The following is a 16974-nucleotide window of genomic DNA, read 5'->3' on the forward strand; positions in this document are numbered from 1 at the left end:
CATCCCTGCGGCTGTCTCCGCCTTAATCCCGACCCTTCGCCTCCCTGCGGAGGGCGCAGCGGGTGTACACGGGGAGAGGGGACACGGGTGGAATGTGTGCGCCACCCGGGGCCGGTGTGAGCGCCGGGGAAGCCGTGAACGAAGAAAAGGTGCGCTGACCGGGGAGTGTGTGCCTGTGCAACGAGGGAGCGCACATCGGGGGCTGCATCTGTGCCCTGGGGTGTGTTCGTACATGCACAGGGGGTGTGCACTGGGAGTAGGCTGTGTTCTTCGCGGGGGGGGCAACGGAGGCGGTGTGCACCGGGCCGGAGGAGTGTGCATTTCGGGGAGAGGGATGGGAGCACGGAGGGGGTGCGCACCCGGGAGGGCTGTGCACAGACCGAGGGGTGCGTGTGCGTCCTGGGGTCTGTGCACGAAGGAGGCGTGCACCGAGGAGGGGCCGTGCACGGAGCGGGGTGTGTTCACCCATCCGTGCGTGCGTGTGCATCTACCGGGCAGGGTGAAACGGCCGTGCGTGCACACCCGCAGGGCTATGCACGGAGGAAGCGTGCACCCACCGGCCTGCCAGCGGGCGTGCCCGGGGCGGGCGGCTGCATAGGGCCGGTGTCCGGGTGGGAGGCGGCACCACCGGCAGCGGCGGGGCGGGCGCGGCGGAGCACCGCCTCCTGGGGCCGCGGGGCGGGCCGCCCGCTCGGGCCTTGCGTGCTGAGGCCTGGGCGCGCCGGGAGAAGGGCCGATGGAGGCGGAAAGCGGCGGGGGAGCGGCGGCGGGCAGCATCGCCCTGCACGACTTCAGCGGGCGGCTGGGCGAGCAGCTGGTGCACTTCCACGCCATGCGGCTGCGGGACTCGCTCTTTCTCTGGGTGGGAGCCGCGCCCGCCCTGGCCAGCCTGGCCGTCGCCATGTGCAGCCCCCGTGTGAGTGTCCCCACCGCCTCTCCCGGGCTGCCGGGACCCTGCGGCGAAGCGGGAGGGCAGCTGGGAGGGGGTGCCCGCCGCCTCCCGCCCTGCTCTGCCGGAGGCTAAGCCCTGCGCTCTGCTGTGCTCCGCTTGCAGGACAGCATCCCGGTGGCCGCCTCGCTCCTGGGGGATCCCTCCGACACCGCCTCCACCTGCCTGGCCCAGCGCTTGGGTAGGTGCGGGCGCGGTGGCTGCGCGCTCCCGCCGGGGCGGGGGGGCGGATCCGGGGCGGTGGGGTGGGCTGGCATGTCGCCTTCCGCGGCGGGGGGCGGTGAAACACACGGGCCGGGCCCGGGTAGGGCTGTTTCTGGTGTCATTGGAGCCACCACTCCTGGTGTGGGTGGGCGCAGGGCGATGCGGTGCTCGCCGCCCCCGGCCCAGTAGCAGCCGCTGTCTGCGGACCGGCCGTGGATCCTCCTGGCGGTGCAGGCTCAAGGCAGTTTCCTTTACCACTCACTTGTTTTTCTTTCAGCTGTGTACACGTCTGCCTGACCTCAGCTGGTGGGGTCTCTGCCTCAGGCAACGCTGAGCATTGTCAAAAGCGTGTTATTTAATATCCTGACCCTGGCTTTGGGTGCGAGGCAGGGGAAGCGCATCCTTGCGAGTGAGATTTCCAGTGACCTCCTCTCTATACTTCTGTGCCTTGGGGTGGCCATCATGTGAGACATGTTGATTTTGCCCGAAGATGAAGCCACACCTCTCCACATCTTGCACATTTTAGCCACCAAATTCTGAGAAGTTCTGGCCTGGAAAGTCCTGCATCATCTCACAGATGCCAGTGTTTGATCTGACTGTCCCTGCAGCACTTCTCAGGATGTCTCAATTTTCAGCATGTGTAGAGTATCCTGCTATACTTGGTGCAATGCTGATGTAGCCAGATTTCTGAATCCAAATGCTAACTTTCAGATGCCGTACCTCTGAAAAAATGCTTGGCCTAATGCATCCTGGTACCCTCACATCTCTGACAGCTGCACCATGCTGGATACTCATCACCTGCCAGTAACCGATGCACCTCCAACGGGTGAACTGTACTTGTTACTGGGTTTTCAGTGCAAGATGCTACGCTGCTCAGTCTCATATTTTGTTGCTTCATTTGGAAAAGCCACATAATTCTTCATTTTCTGTGTGCTGATCTTCATTATGGGCAATTTCTCCTGAGTTTGTATGGTCAGGCAGTTTCACAAATCTACACCTACTTCTCCCCAGCCACTAATGTGTATATAAGAAAAGAATTGCTCACGAGACTGATCTTTGAAGAACAGTACTAGTATCCTTTCTTCATCCTGATAACTTTTATCTTTTAATAACCACTGTTGCAGTCTCACCTGGTTGCAGCCCTCTCTCTGAATATGAGGTTTGATCATTTCCACTTAAAGCAATCATTCTATGAGGTACAGCATAACATGGTTTCTTTAGGTGTAATTAGTGCATTATTCTTAAGAAGCCAGTTAGTAAAAATGTAGTCAGAGAGGGTTTACTTTTGATAAAGTGCAACAGTTTATTCCATTTTCTCTTTGGTTCCTCATTACTAGTTTCTTCTGAAACTTGCTCTAAGCTGAGTAGCGTTGGAGTCCAGCTCTAAGTCTCTTGTCTTTTTTTTTTTTTTTAGTGTGTGTGCTATCTTCACTCTTAAACATTTATTACAGATTTCATAGCTAGAGTCAGTAATAACTTGTTATTTCTTATATTAGTTCTTTCAGTGTTGTAGCACAGAGGCTGTCCAGGTCACCTGATTTTTCTTCCAGTAAGTGGTTGAAGTTTTGATGCCTTTTTTTTTTTTAAGGTCCTTTTCTGATTTACATTGTTAATTTCACATACTTTGTTACTGAGAACTGATAGTGTTGCTTGGTAGTGGTATATGGGTTACTCTTTATTCACTGAGCATAATGCACCTTCCTATTTTCTTTCTTTGTGCTTAGAGTGTAATTATTTTGTCTTAAGGTTTCTGTGCCAGCTGCAGCCCAGCGTGGCTTTTGGGCAATATTCCTCTATCCATGTCATCTAACATCTGGGTTACAGTTTTCCCAGCTGGTCAGTCCCTTTTATATTTGTTACAGATGTAATTCTCACTCCTACTACCCTGCTTAAGGTCTACTGTATTGACAAAGGCCTGTAGACCTTTTTCACCTTTGGCTGAAGAGGGCAAGTCAATAATACACTTTTGATTTCAATAATTACATGGTTTCTCTTCACCTGATCATAACTGAGATTTGAGAAGTGAAATAAGTCAGTTTAGGTTTGGTTTTGTCAGTACAGCAATTTAAGTTGGCTCATGGTCACTTATTCCAAATTGTTTATTCTCCTGAAACCAGTGGATCTGCAAGATCATCATTAAGGATCTCTGTATCTTCTCTGTTTCACAAAGTGTTTGGTAAGGAAATCCGTGTTCTGCGTTGACTAGAAATACTAAGCTTTGCTGCTACTGGTAAGTTTTCCTCTGGGAAATTAAATCTCTGGTATTACCACAAATTTTGTAATAAGAGAGCTGCTGTTCACAGCAAAGTCTGACTTGTAGCTATACTTCCAAGGTAGCCTTCCTAACCATCCTGCCATGTGGTGATCTTCAGGCAGGCAGTATCTTTTAATTTATTTTTTATTTTTCCTATGCCGTCACCATTTTTTCCATGCTGTTTCCCTTCTGGTCTTCGCAGGCACTAACTTGAGTAGCGTATGGTGCCATTTGAACATGTTTTTTTTTTTTTAATTTCTTATACTTCCCAGTCACATTCTATCACTTGCCTTTTGTTCCTGCAATGTCAGGTTCCTTGCCCTGGAGCAGGAGTTTCGGCACTCCCATGTGTCTGTACATGTTCTCCTGGTGTTGTCTTCATAGCCTGGCGGGTCCTAGCCAGAACAGCTGTATTTGGTGTACTGACTCTATCTTTTTCCTTATTTCAGTGTGTTGTGGTTTGTTTGTTTTTCTTTTGCATTATTGAAGACACATTTGCCTTGTTCCTATTCCTCTTTAGCTATTTATATCTACACTTGTTTGTATCAGGTGCAGGGAGTGTTCCCCACCACCCTCTCTGATTGCTCTAGCATGAGATGTGTCTCACTAGTCAGGAAACCCATATCCTAGAAGATTGTTTCCTGTGGGTTAGCGGAGTCCGATTCATGAGAAAGTCTTGTCTGCTATTGCCTCCCTTACCTGCATATCCTGAAACCCCAGTGTTTCTGGCCATAGTAACTACTTAATAATGCTGTGCCTTCATCTCCCCTCTGTAGGGACTGCTGAGGATCATCTGAGCCTCTTCTTTTGAGTCTTTTCCCAGCACTAATGGTCTACAAGCTTATACCTAACACTTGTTCGGTCCTTTTCTCACTGGGCTCCTCTCCAAGCTAGGATTTGGGCCTTGACTGCATCCATGATCTGAAAGGAGCAGGTCTGTGCTGCTGTGGTGCCTCTTGGCACTCAGCACATTCCAACGATGGGCTGCCAGTGAGGCTTGCCCTGTGCTTTGAGGGGCTGGAGCAACAGGGGTCAGCAAGAAGCAGCCATGCTGGAGGTTTTTTTAGGTAAGCCCTGTCTTTGTCTTTTGCAGTTTTCTGCTTTGGTCTGAAGGTGCAAATGATTTTCCTTGGAGACCTAAGACCTGCCTGCTTCTGTCCTTCCCACTAGAGTCCACATGTCCCATTGAATTTGCAGGGAAGTGGGGACAGAAGAGGTCCAGCTGCCCTTTACAGAACCACAGAATGTTAGGGATTGGAAGGGACCTCAAAAGATCATTTAGACCAATCCCCCCACCGGAGCAGGAACACCCAGATGAGGTTACACAGGAACGTGTCCAGGCAGGTTTTGAATGTCTCCAGAGAAGGAGACTCCACAACCCCCCTGGGCAGCCTGTGCCAGTGCTCTGGCACCTCACTGTGAAGAAGTTTCTTTTCATATTTAAGCGGGACCTCCTCTGTTCCAGTTTGTACCCATTGCCCCAAGAAGAGCCTGGCTCCATCCTCATGACACTCACCCTTTACGTATTTATAAACATTAATGAGGTCACCCCTCAGTCTCCTCTTTAGGGCAGAGCTCCCCTGCACAGGCAACCCTGAGGGATCCGCTGTGCTCCCGGGAACTTGAACAGCATCCCAGAGACTCAGCCAGGTCTTATGCAAGTGTAGTTAAGAAGTTGGAGTTTTGACTGCAGTGTACAATGTAGCTTCATTGCATAAGATAAAGGTATTAATTACTTCAGAATTCGTGTTGCATTCATTTAGGGCATGATGATGAAGCAGTAGCACTTGGAAAACGTACTGCTTTTTACCACAAAATCTGGTGCCAAGCAGTAATTTGTGCAATCAGAGCAACACGCTGCATTATATCGGTGTTTTGTAGTGCCAGGTTTTATAAGGCAAATGAGTCCTTGCATTTCAGAAGCAGCTCTACTTACTGAGCCAGGAAGCTGGTAACCTGTTAGAACAGAAAATAAGAAATTGATTTGCATAAAGAAAATGCCTGAAAAGTGCTGTTTAAGTACATTTGATAGTATGGATAGGTTTTTCTGTAGTTAACTTTCCCATTTAAAAAGGATTGATGTATTAGGAATTCTGGTGTATTTATTTTCAATTTTAAAAATTCAGATGATATTTTTGACTATTCAGCATAACCATCTGATTTCTCCCCAGGATCATCATCTCCCAGCTCATTCCCTGCCAGGAATATCTCATGACCCAAATACCGTTTCTCATTTGCTATTTTACACAACTCAGTTTAAATTGGGTGCCTGTTTTTCCTCTTTTGTGCTTACATCTTTCACAAAGTTTAGTTTTAGTATTGTATAACAACAGTTACCAATTTGCTGTATTACTATTGTACGGTAGCAGGATTACATTTTATTTAGAAAACACTTCTTGGTGTTGTCCGGTCTGATAATTGTCTTCCTGTCCCAGTGGACACTTTGATCACTGTTAATTAGCTCTGTCATGGAAGGCAGCTCTTAATTTTATAGCACCTCTTTCGAGGTATTTGTCATTACAGTAGCCTGGAACTTGTGCTTGGCTTCATCATGTTCAACCCAGGCTCTCCAGCCTCCTGGAGTGTTTGTGGACACCGTATAAATAAAGGCTAAAGGAAATAAAGTTATTGAGACTAGGCTTAGGCAAGAGTGGTGCGCACTTTGGGGGGCCTTTTTAGGGGTTTATAAGAAAACAGAACTTTGTTAATTGGGGCCTAATCACTTTCTTGTGCTCTTTCACTCTGTGTTCTTCATAGCATAGATTTACCATAGAAATAGTATAGACTTACCAGAAACTAGATTTCAGTGCCAAGGGTCCAATACGGTCTGTAGTTTCGCTTAAACCGTACTGTATTTAAGAAGCACACAAAACCCCCTGAAAACACTGTGAGGTTTTCCACTGACTAATGGCTTTTTGGCCAAAAACTAGTTCATAGTCACTGGCCTTATGTTGCCCCTTTCAGTGATGTGCCAGTGCTTGGGTAGTTGTTCTGTTATTCCTTTACAGCTGGGTCCAGCACAGCAGGAATGGAGAATGTTGTCTCAGAAATCTACATGATGCAGCTTTTTAAAATGCTTGCTTGAATACCATCATCACTTTTATATGAGAGTGAACTATGGCTGAGTATTCTGTTTTGTGTTTTAGCCAGCAAGACCAAAAAACAGATATTTGTCAGCTACAATCTTCAAAACACAGACAGCAACTTCACCTTACTCATAGAAAACAGGATCAAAGAAGAAATGATGGCTTTTCCAGAGAAGTTCTGACTTTGCGTCATTGTAAAATAACCTGAAGTTTTTGTTCTAGAAAAACTGATTGCAATTTTCACACTGACATTGTTAGTATATTTGTTTTGTATTGTTTTGATTGAATTTGCAGTTGTTATTAAATATAGCTGGACCTGAATACTGTTGAGCCTGGAGGTTTTCTTTCCAAATTTACTAACCTGTTAAGTAGGGGATACATGAGTAGAGTAGAAAATATGCTGCAATGTGAGAACACCGTGAAAGTGTGTGCAGTGTCTGCCCTGCATTCAGTACTGGGATCTACTGGGAAATGTTCTAAATTCTACCTATACAATTGATCTATTATGTACTAGTATTAGACATAGTATAGCAGCTTTTAGTGTTCAAATAAAATAACCCCCAAAAAGCAGACATGTTTATAGTATTGAAAAGCTGTACCATAAAGTGTTACTGTGTTTTATTTTTCTACTCCCTGGTGGTTGTAGTACTAGTGCTGAATGCTCTATTTCCTTCCATCTCTTGGGCACTGAGAATACTGAGAGTTTCACAAACAGTTTTCTGTACATCCATGAGGGCTATACAGAAGGAAAAAGCACACCTTGAATTTTGGAGCAATACATAGATCTGTCAGGCTGCTAGAAGAGCATCATGTGTGTAAATGGAGCATATTCATTAGAAAAATCAGAGCAGTTGCTAACACAACCACTGCAAATAATCCTGCTGTTACATCTCTAGGTTTGCTTTTAGGTTGAATGGGTATCCTTTCAGAGGTAGATCCATGGGGAATTTTGTTCAACAAAAAGGGCAGCTAAAGGTTAACCATACCAAAAAACCCCAAGCCGGCCACGGTGGCTGCTTGCAGCTGTCGACATGTGCTGTGCTATGCTCCACCCCCTATTATTCACAGCAATTTGGAGGAACACTGAGCTTCACAACCTGATGAGCAAATCCAGGTTATTTCTTTTGCATTGCAAGTTGAGCCCTAACTCAGGCATAAGCTTCTGGTACAAACAAAAACTACTAGTGCTGCTGCTGGACAACTGTCCTAACAACCTGCAGAGAAGTGATGGACTTACCTTGCTGTCGTGGCATGATTGGCAATTAAAACCTGTACCTGAGAGGCTGCTGCTGCAGAAGGCATAACTCCTGCTGAGTCACTTGTTGAAAGGGGTTTTGAACACCCACTGGCTTCCACCTTGCAGATTTGATGTGGGTGCAGAGGGTCCTTCCTTACCTGGTGGGAACAGCTGCCAGTCCTTGGCTGCAGTTCAGGATCAGAAGAGCAAACAGCAATTGTTGGATGGCGTTTTTTAGTTTACATAACTTGGGAAACGGAGTGAACAATTCTGTGATTGAATGTAAAGGATAATTTGTTGCAAATCAATGTGCTGATTTAATTAGCTTGGTTTAAAATCAGCTCATTCTGTTTGTAGAAGAGGGTAGGGCTGTTTGCTGAGGTGTCGCATTAGCTGCTGCCGGGCTGCTTCAGAAGTCGCTGCGAGGGAGCCAGACCAAGGAGAGCAAACTGATGGGACAACGTTATTTTATTCTGTACATTTACATACAAAGTTCTTTTCAGTAGGTACAACGGATGTAACATCATGCAGACATTTAGCTTGTAAGACTGTTTTCAGTACTTGATTTAAGCTTGTGCTATGAGGAAGCACCACCAGACTATTCATGATCAAAACGTACAGTAACACGATTCTTTAAAACTTCATCAGAAACTGAAATGGGGAGGGAGGTCTCACCCACTAGACATAACACACCATACTCCTTTCCCGAAACATTTTACACAATACATTTAAAATGAGGTTTGTCATTTTATTTAAAAAAAAAAAAAAAAAAAAGAAAGAGTTACAGTGGGGGAGATCATCCCCCCACTTAATAGTGTTGTCTTATGTGCCAGCTACAGGCGCAACTTGACTTGACATTCACAGAGTTCAGTTAATGGCACTTCTGCTTCCAATTTGGTGACCTTCAGTGTTTGGCTCCGGGAAGAGGCAACAGTTAAGTAAAGTATTTCCATTTAAAAAAAAAAAGATAAATTAAAAAGCCTGCTCAACAAAACTAAAAAGTCATACAACTCCCTTTCTGAGTGGCCACAAAACATCTGCAAGCAGGCGACTGTGTTATCTGTTTGCAGTGTCTCTGGCAATGAGAGCAGTACTGAAACCTTAAAAGGAAAAAGAAGCCCAACCAAAACGAAATAAAACCAACAAAGAAACCCCACAAGCAATCAAAACAAGATCAAGCGTAATGTCACTTTCACATTTTTGTTTAAACTTACAAAGATGGAGGAAAGCCCTTAAAAGGTAAACCCAAAGAAAAAAATCCACTGATGGGCTTAGAGGTTGCGGAAGGTTCACAGAAAAAAGGCCAATATGGACCAGGGCAGCTTTGACTACTTCCCCTGTTGTGGTGGCCAGAAAGAGCCACCTGAGAAAAGCCTTTCCTGGTGACGGCTGCGGAGGGGACGCGGCCAGGGAGCTGATGGTGCATCCAACCAAGAGCCTCATCCTGCCATGGGACTAGGCAGAGCTCGGCCAACATCTCCGCCTTCCTGCCCCACTGCATCACCTGGTACCCGACTCCTCCGCACGAGATGCACACGGCAAAAGCTTTCCAACTCTGTGTGCGTGTGTGGAAAAACACATAAATCACAGATCTGTTTCAGGAAAAAGAGCAAAACTGGAGCTGCCAAGGCAGGAAATCAGTTTGTGTTTTATTGTCATGACAGAGGCAGAGGGCCAGACCAACTTGAGAAGCTGGGGCTCCCCACATGGCAGAAGATCAGTACCAACTACTTGGTTTCAGGCAGAAAAAGCAAAAAAGCAGCAAATCAAGTCAAATTCATAAGAATTAAAAAACAAAAATGCCGCTTGTACCTGTCACCTAGTTTATCATATAAAGGTTGATATGTTTAAACAACCATTCTCTTCCCTGGGCCCCTCTGTCATCAGAGAGCCACCGCTGGAATCGGAAACAATAAAGCGCTGTGGACAGCAGCGGTGAGCACACCGGGACGGCTGGCAGTGCTGGGAGCAGCCGCTTTAATAGGCTTGTGGATGGTTGACCAGAGCCGTACCGTAGCTTGAGCACACACGCACAGAGACCACGCAGGAAGGAGCTGCTGGCTCCACGGCACAATGGATGGTAGGACGCCGCTCTCTGCTCGCCCAGGCTCCTCTGCTTTCAGGCCTTTTTCCATTAAGACTTGTTTTGCTTCTTCATTTTTTTGTTGTGAACCCACTTTTTCTCTTTTTTATTTTTTTTTTCCCCCACTCCAACGTGCGTGGCTTGCAACAAGCATCTCATATCGAAGGCAAAAGTTATTGCACAAATTTGGCACGTGAATACTGCATGAAAGGGGAAGGCCTGGGTTTTTTCCGTAGGTGAACACAGACTGCAGAAATCTCAGCATGGAACAAAAAGAGAGGCAGCTGCACTCAAGCTCAACAATAAAACTCGAGTGTAAGGAAGATCAGGCTCTTGCTGTTGCAGCAAGACTAGCAAAGGCGAAAAAAAATAGTAGTGTGACTTCGGGCAAAACTACCATCAACTGGTCCAGTGTTTCTCACCAGGCTCAAGAAGAACCTGAATGTCCACATCCTCTGTGCAAAAATTAGCAGCTTTAGGACAACATTGTTACTCTGAACACAACAATCTCTGTTGCTTCTGCAGGTCTATCTGTCCCCTTGCACTCATCAGCATCTGAGGCTGTGCTACATACTGCATCACCTGCCGGGGAGCACGTATCTCTGATTTATTGGGGCCTGTATGAGGACATCGGCAGCCTAATGGAGGATGGAAATTGTTAGGTACAGTAGTTAATCGACGATATATACAGCAAAGGAGGAGGGGGAAGGGAAAGTAGAGGAGGAAAGTGCAAATGAGCGCTTTCCATGCGTACGAACACAAGATGTACATCAAACAAAGTGGCAATCATATGGACACTCGATACAACATCGACATCCTGCTGCTCTGTTTGTGTGAACGTCTGCACTACCGAGCAATCACTAAATGGATGGCCTGAGTGAGAAAGGAGAAGAGAGAGGGAGAGCAGGGAGGTTAACTACAATGCAAGAAAGCTGTTTGTTTGCTAAGTCCTTGCATTGAACTAGATCCTCACAATATTCACACAGTGAGAACCCAAAGCCGATGGCCAAAGGAAATAGCTGGTTTTGGGGCTGGAGAAGTGGCCACTATCACAGTGCTACCTGCACAGTGGGAGCCAAACTGGACGTTCACTTTTCTTAGCCTCGAGTAGGATCGATCCAATTTAAGTATATTTTATTTTTTTCTGAATGAAAACCCTACGAGAGCAGTTGGAGAAGGGGGAAATCTGGGTGAGTTCACTGCATATACTTGCATCAGAACCAGAAAACATCTCTAAAACCCCAAGATGGCCACCAGCAGACCATAATTCATTATTCACACACTATCAATTCATTCATCTCCAATAGTCACTTAAGTATTTTTCCCACTGAAGTTGAAAACCTGAACCCTGGTTCTAAAAACAGGCAAGGCAATGCCAGGACATTCATTTCCCAAGAGTGGGAACCCCAGCTGTGACACCTTTTGGAACAAAGTACAGATCCTTGTGTTTTGTTCCTGCTCTTCTCCTGGAGCAGTCGCTCAGAGATTCTGGGCCTCCAGGTAATTAAAACCATTCTCAGCAAAACTAATTGTCGCATCATTGGTCAAACCATTTACATCTCATTGCGATTAAACACCAGCCAGAACTGTCTAAAATAGATAAACAGACTCTTAAAATGCAGAAGGCTGATCCTCACTGAAAAATCAGCTTGTTTGGGTAGGATTTTCTTCACTGCATTTAGTGAAAAAAGAAAAGTACTAATTTAGAAAGTAACTTTTAAGTGCACATGGGCTATAAAAACAAACATAAGCTGCCTAAAATGCAGTCACAGTTTGAGTCACAACAGGTTTTGCTTTTTTTTTTTTCCTCCTTTTTTTTTGGTGTATACAAACACAGCAGGCAACCTCTGCGCTTGGACTTTCTAGACAGGCAGAAGAATGTTGCACAAGTCTAAATTTCAGTCAATTCAACTTTGCAGTGGATCCCTCTTTCCTTTAAAGAAACACAAAAACAAAACAGAAAACACCCCCCCCATGGTTTCTTTCTTGGAATGGCTGCACCTCTTATAATAAGATGGCTTCATTTTTGTGATCTATGAAAGGAAAAGGAAATAAAGTGCTTCTTGAGAATAAATCAAAATAAATATACATATTTAATGGCAGGAAAAAAAGAGTTCTGAAGGGCTACCTTCAGCCAGGTCTTTTCTCAGATGAGTCTTTTCCCCCGTAACTTTTTCAAGAGCAGTCTGCACAACAGTTGAAGATGCCAAAAGTTGCTTTAGCAGCAGAGTTGAATTCCCCCAAGTCTGTGTCTGCTCCACCACTGGTTTGTAAACCCTGTGCAAAACACCATTGCCCAAAGTGCTGCTCCTCCTGCACAACAGCATCAAATAAAATAAGAGAGTAGAAAGGAAAAAAAAAAAAAAAACCAAACCCAACCAAAAAAAAAGAAAAAGGAAGGAAAAAAAAAATCCACCCAGCTACATTGACTTCATCCCATTGGCAGTGGTGTTCTCGGAGATCCCGTCACTCACAGCTGCCGAGTCGTGGAGGCCGGAGTAATCCTTGAGTTCAGAGTTTGTCAGGAGCAGGGGCTGCTCGCCCTTCTTGTGCGGCAGGAGGGGCTGCCGGGTGTAATGTTCCCCGTCCGGGATGTTCTCGGGCAGGTTCTGGTTCTTGCTCTCCGGCAGCAGCAGGATGCAGATGATGCAGATGAGCGTACAGCAGGCGAAGATGACGTGGTGGAGGAAGTAGCCTTTCTGGTTGTGGAGCTCCATGATGGGGGCGGTCAGGCGGCCGAAGCCCGCGCTGGCCAGGACTAGCCCCAGCCCACCTCCCCTGCAAACACAGCAGAGATGAGACCCTGGCCCCACAGCCCGTTCCAGCCAGCACAGCCCCACTGGCACTGCCCTGGGGAGCCCATAGTCATGACAGGCCTTCAGACCACAACCCCCACCCCATCTGGCATGTACCTGGGCACCTGAAATCTCTAAGGCAAACCTGGTTTGCTCACAGCTTTTGTGCTGCACTGTTAATGCGTTAACATTGCTTTGCTGTTGTAGATCATTGCTGACTGTTTGCCTCAGTGTGGGGAAATGACTCTACTCACTGAAGTATCTTTTCACACCCATATGAATGCCTCCACATAAGGAGAAGAGGTATTCCCATATGCAGTGATGGAAAAACAGATTTTGCTTAACCTGTGAGCCTTCTTCAGCTTACACAAAACACACCAAGAAGCAGTAGGTGCAGAAGTAAATTTTTGTGGCTTTTCAGTACTTAAAAGGGGCCTATAAGAAAGATGGGGACAGACGTTTTAGCAGGGCCTGGTGCAATAGGACAAGGGGTAATGGTTTTAAACTAAAGGAGGGGAGATTCAGACTAGACACAAGGAAGAAGCTTTTTACAGTGAGCATGGTGAAACACTGGCCCAGGTTGCCCAGAGAGGTGGTAGATGCCCCATCCCTGGAGACATTCCAGGCTGGGCTGGACAGGGCTCTGAGCAACCTGATCTAATTGAAGATGCCCCTGCTCATTGCAGGGGGGTTGGACTAGATGACCTTTGAAGTTCCCTTCCAACCCAAACTATTCTATGATTCTATCTGGCATCAATCAGCAGTGGAGGCAGAAGAAGCAGAAGATAAGGACTTTACAGGCCACTGCCTCAACCTGTTATAGTAAACACCAAGTGCTGAAACATTATCGTCACAAAAATGTGTGGTGGATGGAACCTCTCAATACACTGATGTTGTAATAACTTGCATTTTTTCAGGAAAAGAAAAAAAAAACCCACACTAAAATCACTAGTGGTCAGAATAGGATGACAAGAGCTTGGGATTAATTTCCAAGACCTTCTCTTAACTCACAGTACAAGTTGAGATAGGTCCCTTACTTCATTCTCTCTTACTCTTCTTGAGTATTCTTGCATCACAGAAAGGGGTCATGACAAGGTTAACATTGGTTAAATGCTTAAATTGTAAATAGGTAACTTTATAAAACATTCTTTATGGCACAAATGCTGATTTATTAAGTACAATGTGCTTGTATATTGAGATCATACATGCACACACATGAAAAAAAATGAAAACACATTAAAAGCTTTTAAAAAAAAAAGCAAGCGTGAAAATAACCTCATCTCCCCTCAGCCACAAGCATAAATGTTGCTTATGCAAGCCAAATTCAGGGCTCTTTCCTGATGCTTGGCTATGCAAGCAACCCCTCCTGCTCATCACGGCCTCTCTAGGCCCTCTCCAGGGCAGACCATTTGCTCCTCCTGCCACAGCATCACCCTCAATTCATCGCCCCCATTTTAGCAACATCTCTGAGAATGGCAGCTTGCCCTTGGTTTTCCAAAGGCCCTGCCGCCTGCAGAGGGAGGTGTCACCATGAGCTTAATTGCTGGTACCCTGATCTCCACTACACCCCTGAGCTTGCCTGCAAATCATGATTCCTCTATTTCCTCTGGGAGATGCCATCTATTCCCAAACCCTCTGGTGACCAGATGGGCTTAGAAGGCTTTTTTCCAGGCCCAGCAGCAGAAATGCAATTATTAACAAAAGCTGGATGTTACAGAAGACAACTACAGAAGGCAAATGAACCGCTTTACATTAAATACTTGGAAAAAAAAAAATCATTGACTGTTGGGCATACTAGAAATTATAGCACTATAAACCCTCAAATGCCAAATTAACTCAGCCAACCACCATGTTAAAGCCAATCTTCACCAAATCCTTTACAAAATCCACTGCTGCTTAACTGACAGCTAAAGAGCAGCAAGCACAGATTTAAAAAAAATGTTCTTGGGACACCGTCTGGATCAAAAATTCATGTATGTACACTTTAATCCTCCCGATTGGCAAAGCATCTTTCACAGACAACAGTGATTTCCCCAAATACTGCAAAAAGCCCTTATTAAAAACTTGCCAGCTTTCCGATGGCAATTTAGGAACCCAGCTGAATGCGGCCATTGTGCAACTGGCCTCCCTGCAACTTCATTAATACACTCACATAAGTAATCGACACAACCAGCCCCAAATACACGGCAAATCACTCTCCAAGCTGGCTCTGGAGTAACAAAAGCCCGGCTCAGTTTACATCCGTGTTTGCTACAGCTAAATTGTGTCTCAACCCCCGAGAAGGACCTGAGGTGAGTTTTAAAAGCCACTGTAGAAGGGTATCAAGCAAGCTGAAAGGAAACAGGAAAAGGCAACAACAAAGACGCCTCTGTCATTATGGGTCAAGCAGCTTCAGTTCTGAGGGAAAAAGAAAAGTTTTTCCATATGACGTCAGTAATTAGAGCAAGCGTTACTTTATCCAGCACCACCAAAACCTGGCAGAAGGAGAGTTAAAAATACATTTTGGTGTGCATCCTGGAAGATGGTTTTTTATGTTTGACTATATTGCAAATATGACAATGGAAAACAAACAAACCAACAAAAGAAAACTAACAACAACAAACAGAAAATGGGAAATACTCTCAGGAATATTTTGTTGTTCATGTGCATACCAGGAAAACAAGCACAAGGCAAGAGAGGCAGCACCTTCATAATTCACAGTGTTTTTCACAGATGCCATGGGGTACCAGATGGAAACAAAAAACACACGGGGTGCTTCAGGACACGGCTCCTCAGTATGAGATTTCCCATGGCAGGGCGCTGGTGTCTGTATTTCAAACAGGCTCCGAGGTGCAGAGTGGGGCTGAGGGAGGGAACGCCAGGGCTGCTGGCACCCAAGGCAAGCCCCCGCTCCTCCCCTCCCACCTCCGCCCAGCAGCAGCTGCTCTGGGGGGTTTTCCCACGGCATGGCCCCACGGGTGACCAGAGCCACTTCCCTGACCCCTGCTCACCCAGCGGCAGTGAGGCAGGGTGGTTTATGTGAGGCTTATGGTCCTGTCACGGGTGAATTGCAAAGTGACCTTGGCCCAAAATTTTGTTCTCAGAAAGGGCCTCCCTGATCACAAGGGAGATTTTCCTCTCTCACTGCCACAGTATTTTTTCAGACAACAGCAAAATATCCTCACTGATATCCTTTGCTTGAACCAGGTTAAACCTAAAAAGGGGGATGTGCCTTCCTCAGTGCTGCTCAGAAGAAGAGAGATACGCTAATCCTGTCTTCTAGTAGCCATTTGTCCGTCTTAAGCAAATAGGTTGACATGTGGTATGGCTCAGGTACAGAAGAACCAGAGAACTGCTCAGGTTGGAGGAGACTTTGGGAGAGCACCTACTCCAGCCTCCTGCACAAACTGGGGCCAACACTTAATTTAGACCAGGTTTTTCAGGGCTTAGTCCAGTGAGGTCAGCCACTTCTTGAAGTCAGTCCCTGCCTACCTTCATGTTTTTCCCTGCCTTTCCTATAACATAAGCAATCCTGTTGTGAGCCCAGTCCTAGGCCAGACCTTCAGTAACACACCAGGATGCCCTTGGCCTCATGGGTGAAGGCACCACCTTCGAAAAACCAGGCCTGGTTCAGGTCCCAGTAAATAGCATTGCACCCCACTGGAACTGGGCTTGAGATGGGTTAAGTTCCTAATTCAGCCATCACTGCCTGCTCTTTATTTCTTCAGCTGGGTGGGGGAAAAAGCAGGACACAGAGAAGAATAAAATCAAGATTGCTTTTCCACTTGTTAGTAAACAAGTATGCAGAGAACAGGGAGAGGACACACCACACTTTCCTCAGCCTATCCTTACTGAGCAGCTGTGCAAGCCATAGTGGTGTTCCCATCACGATTAGTAGAGATGGCTTATCAGCAGAGCTCTGAACTGAAGCCCCTGTTGCAAGGAATAGAACTCTGGTGAAGGCCTCCTGCCTAGTGCTAGGAGACAGGGCTTCAGTTCAAGGGTACAAAGGACCATGTGACAGGGAAGGACCTTTGTGTCGTGGGAGCCAGCCACACCTCTTGGTGATGAAGGTGACTGTTTTCCTTCTATGCTCCCGTAACCATTGATCTCAACAACACAGCAGTAGAGCTGGACAGGTGCCATGGGTTGGTCATCACGTCACTGTTACCTTGATAATGGCAGTGCTGTTCTACATGCTCAGGGATGGGAGATTACAGGTAAAGGATTTGATCAGGGAAACCCCAGAGATGGCCTCAGCTCTTTCTCTGCCTCCTTTTTCCTAAAGTTCCTCAAGATTCAACCAAAATGGCCTGAAACACTAAAGGACATCTGAGATAGTATTTTGGAGAAGAGGTGATGAGGGAGCAGCCCACCAAAATGCAAG

At 46.3% G+C, this 16974-nt stretch overlaps 2 protein-coding genes across 3 annotated transcripts in view; one reads left to right on the forward strand and one right to left on the reverse strand.

Annotated features, from left to right (window-relative positions):
* Window positions 1-682: 682 nt before the first annotated feature.
* Window positions 683-6737, forward strand: PSMG4 (proteasome assembly chaperone 4). Its single transcript, XM_080340120.1, has 3 exons — window positions 683-916; window positions 1055-1130; window positions 6554-6737. The coding sequence occupies exons 1-3, from the start codon at window positions 737-739 to the stop codon at window positions 6673-6675; spliced, it is 378 nt and encodes a 125-aa protein (XP_080196246.1). The 5' UTR covers window positions 683-736; the 3' UTR covers window positions 6676-6737.
* A 4709-nt stretch (window positions 6738-11446) lies between these two features.
* The window catches only part of SLC22A23 (solute carrier family 22 member 23), a 115300-nt gene continuing 109772 nt past the window's right edge, over window positions 11447-16974 (reverse strand). For both annotated transcript variants that reach the window (XM_080339263.1, XM_080339262.1), the window contains one exon: window positions 11447-12591. In XM_080339263.1, coding sequence (XP_080195389.1) covers window positions 12234-12591 — 358 coding nt within the window. In that variant the 3' untranslated portion in view covers window positions 11447-12233. The remainder of the gene's footprint in view (window positions 12592-16974) is intronic.

The sequence above is a fragment of the Nesoenas mayeri genome, assembly GCF_963082525.1.
Source record: "Nesoenas mayeri genome assembly, chromosome: 2".
NCBI classification, from domain to species: domain Eukaryota; kingdom Metazoa; phylum Chordata; class Aves; order Columbiformes; family Columbidae; genus Nesoenas; species Nesoenas mayeri.